Source organism: Bidens hawaiensis, unplaced genomic scaffold, assembly GCF_021521415.1.
Source record: "Bidens hawaiensis isolate Kalapana, Puna unplaced genomic scaffold, B.hawaiensis_p1.1 tig00000055_1, whole genome shotgun sequence".
Lineage (NCBI taxonomy): Eukaryota > Viridiplantae > Streptophyta > Magnoliopsida > Asterales > Asteraceae > Bidens > Bidens hawaiensis.
This window is the reverse complement of record NW_027491016.1, coordinates 4,259,653-4,268,263: the sequence shown is the minus strand read 5'-3', so window position 1 is coordinate 4,268,263 and position 8,611 is coordinate 4,259,653. Positions and strand designations below refer to the sequence as shown.

The 8,611-nt window shown below is 36.6% G+C and overlaps 1 protein-coding gene across 1 annotated transcript; it reads right to left on the bottom strand.

The window, feature by feature from the left end:
• Positions 1–2,432: 2,432 nt before the first annotated feature.
• On the bottom strand, positions 2,433–3,049 carry LOC143628045 (secreted RxLR effector protein 161-like). Its single transcript, XM_077097749.1, has 2 exons — positions 2,609–3,049; positions 2,433–2,534 (listed from the first exon to the last, which is right to left on the bottom strand). Exons 1-2 carry the CDS (start codon positions 3,047–3,049, stop codon positions 2,433–2,435), a joined length of 543 nt encoding a protein of 180 aa, XP_076953864.1.
• Between the last annotated feature and the right edge of the window lie 5,562 nt (positions 3,050–8,611).

The following is an 8,611-nucleotide window of genomic DNA, read 5'->3' as shown; positions in this document are numbered from 1 at the left end:
CAGCAAGATCTCAGCATATATCTTCAAGATAATGTATCCTACTTTTGGAAACCCAAAGGTATGGAAGATACTCAGGATGAGGAAGAGAATCTCTCCTTACATAGAAGAATTGTTTCTTCCATTGGTCGTTATTCTGGGTATTTCTCAGAATAAGCGGGGCTCGGCCGGATTTGGTTTTAAGAAGGTATCTTGAAGACCCGTGGCTGCGAAGGTCGTACACAGAAGCAAGCTCAGAAAGGGTGAAGTCAAGATCATGATCGGTAATTAATTTTTCCAAAACAAACAAGGTCCTCCAAACCATCGGCATGGTTTGGACAAAACTAAGCCCAGTTCTGATAAAAAAACTCGGTGGTAAAAGCTTGAAAGGGGTAAGTAAAACCGATCTTGAATGGCAAAAAATGGAAAACAAATCCAGGTCTTAGAGACAAGATCAGATAAGACAGCTGGGTCGAAGGGTCGGAAAATGGTTTCCGGAGGGAAGTAGCCTTGGGATTGCAAGCTCGCAATATCGTTGTTATTGAACGTGCATATCTCGTTTGTGGGGTTGGCAAGAAGATTTTGGGAAATGAAATCCTCAATACCAAAATCATGGAGCTTCGGACTCATGATTTTTAGAAGATAAAGGAGAGAAAGTGAGAAGAAATTACCTGGATAGAAGAGCAAGTGAGTGAAAGCTTTATTTATCCAAGTAATTATAAGTCCAACCTAGGGTTTATTCAAAGGACGGACGAGTGACATGTGCATCAACAATCTACCACGCATGCAAAGATTCAAAATTCAAAATTTGAAATTTTTACAACTGAAACCCATATCTACAGCTGTCAAATTTAGGGACAATTGTTAGGGCTCTGATTTTCAGTATTCTCAGCAAACATTATATTCAGAACAAATCTAGGATGCGGCATCCTCTAAGGTAACAGGTATCCTAATTATGTTATATAACTAACGCATAGTCTGCTACTTTCCTTGTTTACCAAGTCAAAGGTAGTTGCCATGATCTCCCAATGACTCGCACTTGTCGTTATTAGAGCATGGCCAATAAGGAAATGTGCTGATTAAAAGAATTAACGGCTAATTGGACTCATTCCAAAGTTTCCTAAATTATAGGCCATATTGTTAGTTTTGTTTTTGTATAAATAGAGCTACAACCTTTGATCAAAACACACACTCTAGCACTCGAGAACTTACTAGTACTCGCATTCTCTGTAATCACGATCAAGTTTGAGCTCCACACTTGTAATCACCTTTATTATTAATAAACCGGTGGTGATAGTTTTCACCACTCGGGGTTTTTTTCTTGTTATCCTAAGGATAGCAGGTTTTTTCCTTGCAACAAATCTCTGTGTTTATACTATCTTTACAAGCACCTAGTCCCGATTTACTAATTTGGTTGTAAAATCACTATTGTCAATTTTTGACCAAAACATTCACAATTCTATTTTAGTCATGCCAAGAACCCAAAGTCGATTGTAGATATATTTTGTCCACTCTAAACTTAACAAGTATTTTGGTATCATAGTGATATGTTAAGGTGTGGATTTAGTACAATACTTGTGTGATCCCCGCTCAATCCAACAAATTACAAACTCAATCAAATCTCGGGTTTAATTTTCTTTCACATATCACCTTAGCCTGACTTAAACATGTCTTATCTGATCACAGCATACTTATAGACACATTTTTTTTCACTTTTTGACTATTTCTAGAAATATTTAAAATAACACAGAAGTTCAGGGCCATAACAATCAAATCGGAAGGCTGCATAGAAAGTCCAAGACTTGAACTAAAAGAAAGAAAATAAAACAAGGTAGAAGATTCAGGGCCTTAACAATCGGATCTTGTATGACTAAAAACATAGAAAGTCCAAGGTTCGAATCAAAATAAAAGAAAAAATAAGTTGAAATTTAAAAAACTAGTATTTTTGTTTTCTTTTCTGACTCTTAGTACAGACACATGACTATATAAAACAACAGTGATCTGTTAAAGAGAGACTTTAAGTAGAGAAATGCAATCGCTTCATGACAATACAACCACTAGCATAGGCGGTTAATTTAGTTTATACTGACACTTACTCATTTGTCAAGCCTATCTACACATCAAGCAATGATCTTGTTGGCTTTTGATCTACTATTTATATGTGCTAGGAACATTTAGGACAATATCTCATCATTTTCCAAAGGTCAGATCGATTTCTGAAATTTTAAATCTTTACAAGCTCCCTCTGAACTGGAGAGCCTTCTTTTTGAAACATTTTCTGATTTTCTTTAGGTAAAATCTTTTTGGTTTTTCTTAAACTTAATGAATAAAATCTTTAAAAAGTAAATTAAAATATTAAAAGTAAATTAAAAACTTAAAATCCTTTGAGTTCTATGAACTCATTTTCTCACTCTAAATTTGTGACACATTTATATACAAAAAGATAGATAGATAGTTTAAGCAAAACAGATCATGCCAAGCGATTCTACAAGATATAGAAATCGGGCACGATCAAAGGCTTTAGTGAAAAGGTTTGCAAAGTTGTTATCTGAGGGGACCTGCTCAATATTGGCAAGTTTACGGTCTTAACAGTTACTAATGAAATGCATTCAGATTAAATACAGTCACAGACCTGTTCAATACAAACCACTGCATCGTTATCACACTTGATGGTGGTGTTAAAGAATTTCAAACCGTAATCTAGCAGCTGATACTGGTTCCATATCACTTGAGAACAACAGCTAGAGGATGAAATGTATTCTGCTTCAACAGTGGAGGTGGATAGGGTGACCCGTTTCTTGCATTGCCAAGAAATTAAACGATCACCCAAGATTTGACAACCTCCTATAGTTGACTTTCTCTCTAAGTTGCAGCCCACATAATCACTGTCAGTGTAGGCATGCAGCACCAAAGAAGAATTTGTTGGATACCAAAGACCCAAACGGGGCTTTCCATTAAGATACCGGATGATACGTTTGACAGCTGTTAAGTGAGATTCTTTCGGATCTGATTGATATCTGACACACTTACAAATAGGTAACATGATGTCCGGCCTGCTTGCAGTGAGGTACATCAGGGAGCCAATTATGGACATGTAAAGGTGTTAATCGATTGACTTTCCATATGGATCTGGAGCTAACACCAGTCTTGTAGCAATCGGAGTGGCATAAGGAGTAGCATCCTTAAACCCGAACTTCAATTTCATGAACGTATTTCTCTTGATGAATCAAAATCCCTTCCGTTTTCTATTCAACTTGTAGGCCAAGAAGAAATTCATCTACACAAATTATCATTAATTGACCCAAAAATAATGTCGTCAGCATACACTTGGACCAGATTCAGATCGTTGCCAACCTTCTTGGCAAAGAGTGTTTGATCAATAACACGTCTTATATAGCCATTTTCTAATAGATGCTCTGCTAAAGTAGCATACTAAGCATGGGGTGCTTGATGAAGACCATCGAGAGCTTTTTCAAAACAGCAAACAAAGTTTGGACGATCAGGATCCTCAAAACATGCCGGTTGCTTAACATAAATCTCTTCCTTCACCTTTCCATACAAGAAAGCAGTTTTCACGTCCATTTGATACACTTTGAAGTTCATGCATGACGTATAGGCCAAGAAGATACAAATAGCCTCAAGCCTAGCAATAGGGGCATCGACTTCATCATAATTAAGACCTTCACGATATGAAAACCCTTGTACCACCAATCTAGCTTTATTTCTATACACCCATTTGGAACCAATCGGTATCTTGTTTTCCGACTTCTTTACCAGCTTTCACAAATTGAGCTTCTTGAACTATAACAACTCTTCTAGCATACCTTCTACCCAGGAGTTCTCCTTGAGAGAAATACGATAATCTTTAAGGTCAGCCTGAGAAATAAAACAAGCAAAATAACATATGTTAATAGTTCTAGACTTGCTCCTTGCCTGGATGCCGGAAGAGGGAGAACCAATGATGCTCTCAATCGAATGTGTGGAATAGCCATCTAAAGAATAGGATCGACTTGCAACTCAACGGTTAGAATTTCAACGGGATGAAAGACACTGGGAGCATTGAGTAGAAAATCAGTGGCTGGTTGAATGCTTTTTGGTTGATCAACCACATGCTCTGAAGCAATAGGACCATCCCACAGGTTTTCCATGAAAGGAACGACAATTACTGGAACAAGTGTAGAATCAGTACTATTTGAAGCACCAGCATGAACTTCATTAGAAGTATCCTCTCCAGCGGTTACAATCGCTTGATTCTTAGCAGGAGAATGCGTGGCTATGGATTCGACCACACTTAGATCTAATTGAGGATCGACTACAGGCTCAGTGGGAGTTGGATCGATGTTGTTTTCAATGTTGTCGGCAGATATATAAGAGGCTAGGAATCTGAATATGAATCTTCTTCATTTAGAACCACATTTGTTGTATCTGTGGCTTGAGGGGTTGGTTTGCCCATAGCTGGTTAAGGAGTTGTAGGCAGCGTATCATAAGGAATTCGAACAACTGCTTCAAATACAGTATCGAGAAGTATCGCTTGACATTTTAGATTGTGGACCACTAGATACAGGGCCTGATTAAAGAAGACTAAGGTATTGTAGTTGAGACTGGAGCAACTACGACTAGAGGGGTAGATAGAACAAGAAACTGGTTGAACAAGTAATCATAATCAAGCATCCAGTTTGGACCTGTGCGAGTGTCTGTCTGATTAAGCTCTTTCGAGTCAACATTGAATGATTCCACAATCACTCCTACTTTCATGTTGTAAACTTAATAAGATGTTTTGTTAGAAGAGTATCTAACAAAATAACACTCATCTGCCTTTTCAGCAAACTTGGGACCTGAATTGGTAACAGTGTGAAGAAGAGTGTATAGACATCCAAAGGTCTTGACATAGTTGACTTAAGGCTTGGTTTTGTAGAAGATTTCATATGGAGTCTTCTTCAGACGCTTGTTTAGTAGCACATAGTTCTGGATAAAGCATGCAGTATTATTGCTTCTCCCTAGAAAACAGAAGTAGCTTAGAGTTTGACAAGATCATTCTTGCAGCTTCAATTATTGCTCTGTTGCGTCTTTCAGCGAACCCATTTTGTTGTGGGGTGAATGGGGCGCTAAACTGACAGTCTATCCCTTTGAAGTGACAGTAATCATTAACCATCTGGTTGCAAAATTTTGTTCCATTGTCACTTCGAATACACTTGACTTTCTTTTCGGCCTTGTTCTCAACATGGGTCATGAATCGGGTCAGGAACTGAGATGTTTCATCCTTTGATTCTAATAGAAAAGTCCAGCGGAAACGTGAAAAGTGATCAGTAATAATAAGACAATAGGCTTTTCGGCCTATTGCCAAAGGATGAATGGGTCCAAATAAGTCCATATGGAACAACTGAAGAATAGAATCTATAGAATTAACAATTTTGGGTCCGTGAGGGAGTTTGGGTTGTTTACATTTGGAACAAGAACAACATTTTCAACAATTCAAAAGGTTTTAACAGGCAAACCCCTCACATCTCACCTTTGACAAGACTGTTCAAATTCTTAAAGTTGACATGACCAAGACGTCGATGCCAAAGTGATGAATCGTTCTCCGAAGCCTTAGATATCAAACATGAGACAGTTTGTCATGAATACGAACTTCTCGTGCCTAGTATATAGGCATCATTATGTCTCAGAGTACGCATCAAAATCCATTCCCTTGGAACTTTAAAACCTGGTTTCAAGATGAAGCATTCATTCTTATCATAAATTTGTGAGACACTGAGCAGATTGTGATTGAATTGTTCGACAAGAATGACATCCTCAAAAGTTAATATGTCGTTTGAGACTTTTCCTCTTTTAGTTATATTCCCACCCATATCACCAGCGAAAGAAACGGGCCCGCCTTTAAACTGTTGAACGTCAAAAAGCAAGGATTCGTCTCCCGTCATATGTCGGGTACAACCACTGTCTAAGTACCAAATACTGTTGACATGTTTCCTTGATTGACCCTACATGCAACAACAATTAACTAGACATGCGTTTGATGTATAAGAATTTATACATCTTTTCGGCACTAAAATACCTCCAAATAAGCATAATATCAGCAATTATACTACAATAAATAACAACTAATGTTTATAATTTCTATCTTCAGGTAAATATAGCCCTAAAAAATAAAACGAGCTGATATACGAAGAAAAATGGAGATAAACCATCAAAACAGACTCAACACACCCCATGGTGAATCAAGGCATGACCATGTCTAGAGCTTACGAAGTAAAGATAAATTCAGGAAGGCAAAGCATGGCCATGTTAACCAAAACACACCCATGTTGTCAAGAACAAGAGGAAAAGACAAAATATAAGGTTCTGAAGCTAAACATGGTTATGCCTTCCCAAAACATGCCTAAGCTTTCAGTACAAGAGAAAAGGACAAAATTTGGACCGTTGTGTACTCACCAAGGTCGGATTTGCTTAACATGGTCGTGCTTTCCCTTGCTATACGACCTGATAGGGAGCATTCAATGCAGCATGACTAAAATGTCACAATGGTCGTGCTTTGCTTTGCACGGCTGTGCTTTGGCTCCCAGATCAGCCTATAAATTGAATGATCATCTTCCACATTCAATACACCTTACAACCTCATTTACTCCACTTCAACCACCTCTTTTCACCAACATTAATAAGGGAATTATCCCATCCATCCAGCCATTGAAGATTAAGGAGATTAAGCTCTTTGAAGATGTCATTAGCCTCAATATTAGTCATCCAAATTGGTTAGATTGTTTCAATTGATCATGTTTGTATATATTACTTTGATGGTTAACATTATGTTTATTATTGGCTAAAATTTCATAGTATCATCTTAGTTTATAATGAATCTTAATTGAAGTTTAATAATATTAGTTAAACATGTGATTGGTTTTAATAAGTAAAGGTTATGTTACAATTATCACTTGATGAGGAATGTTATAATACTCTTAAAAGATACCCCAAGTTCCAAGCTTGACAATAAGCCAAGAAATTGCTAGTCTTGTGAGGCCTTCGTGAACGTTAAAATAGACACCAAATTCCGAGCTTGACGATAAGCCAAGGAATTTCCATTGTAAAGGCTTGGTTGATAAATTATGAATCTTTAAAAGAAACACCAAGTTCCGAGCTTGATAATAAGCCGAGTAATTGCCATTCTTGCAAGGGCTTAGTAAAATAACATAAATCCTAATATGAACATGGACCAAATGAATTATTAGTAGTAACTAATCATTTAAAATTGGGAAATATTGGCAATGTTTGTGGAAACGGATTGTTGATGTTCATCCACTAAAATCGATTAATTACTTGTTAAGTGAATGTGCAACATAACCTACTTCAAACAACTCTTGGGTGTTATTACACGAGTTCTATAATTGTTCAAGAGTTGTGCGGATTAATACTTGGTAATGCAAGGTTAACCCTTTACAACTCAACTAATCTTACTTGGTATTTTATATACGATACAAAGGTTATTTTTACTAAAATATCAAGGGAAACTCACTTAGTAATTTAAGGTATTGTCTCATCTTTAAAGTGAGTTATCTTATAAATATATATATTGTAAACTACTCACCTACAGAAAATGATGTTTTAGTGGAGATCATGAAGTTATGTATATCTCTTTCTTTAATTATCATGGATTAGCATGACTTAGAAATTAAGATGTTAATCCCACACTTAATCATCATAGCAAGCTCACATCACATGTTTACTAACTAGTTGTTAAACCAAGTTAAGAGGAGTTCGAACCAACATGATACACTTATATCCTTGATCTTCTATCTAAAAATATAAAAACCCAAAAATTTTGTCTTTTAATTTATGTCTTTAATTTCCTTTTAAAAATTTACTTGTCAAACCAAAACCAATATGATATTCAAAATAAATACAATGATTCAGTAGTAAAAATCAAATAAGTGTGTCCGTAGATCAATACTTGGTTATTACCTATACTTACATATACGATAGGTACACTTGTGTATACTCGACATTGTGTAAACAAAACCTTTAAAAACCTTAACAACTTTTTTCTACACCAACACCCAGCGAACACCAAGTTGTGGCGACGCTTCCGGGGACACACGGTGAATTTTTACAAAAAATCCAAGTATTTATTAAAGCTTGTTTATAGTATATATAATTAAAAACCTATAAAAAAACAAAAATATTTTTCTATCTTCCTTATTTTTTAATTTTAGTTTTATTTTTATTTCTATCTTTATAGTTTTATAACGCTTACCTTAGCTTAGTTTTAGCTAGCCCATTAGATTCTTTTTACTTCCCTAAGTAGTATATGTCATCTACATCTACTCCCGAACTCGTTTCACTACTTTCCGAACCCGAACGCCATTTTCACCGAAGAGCGCACTCTTGGGCACGAAAAGCAACCGAAGGAGTTAAGGACGAACAAGAGGAAGATACATCAACCGAGGAGAACCAAGAGTAGCCTATGATTACGGAACTAAACCACGAGCTAAACATGAGCCAATATGGCAAGCCGGCCCTTGAAGGCTATGGCAATAGCATTGCGCCACCCGAAATTCTTCTAAACTTCGAAATCAAATCTAGCATCATTTATATGATTGAAAACTCTGTCCAATTTCATGGACTTCTCCACAAAGATCCTTTG

Bases quoted from the DNA above. Each gene is read 5' to 3' on its own strand.
- LOC143628045 (XM_077097749.1), bottom strand. From the start codon at position 3,049: ATGTACCTCACTGCAAGCAGGCCGGACATCATGTTACCTATTTGTAAG. The intron at 2,535-2,608 runs GTCTGTGACTGT...AATATTGAGCAG, and splicing joins CAGTGGTTTGTATTGAACAG to GTCCCCTCAGATAACAACTT.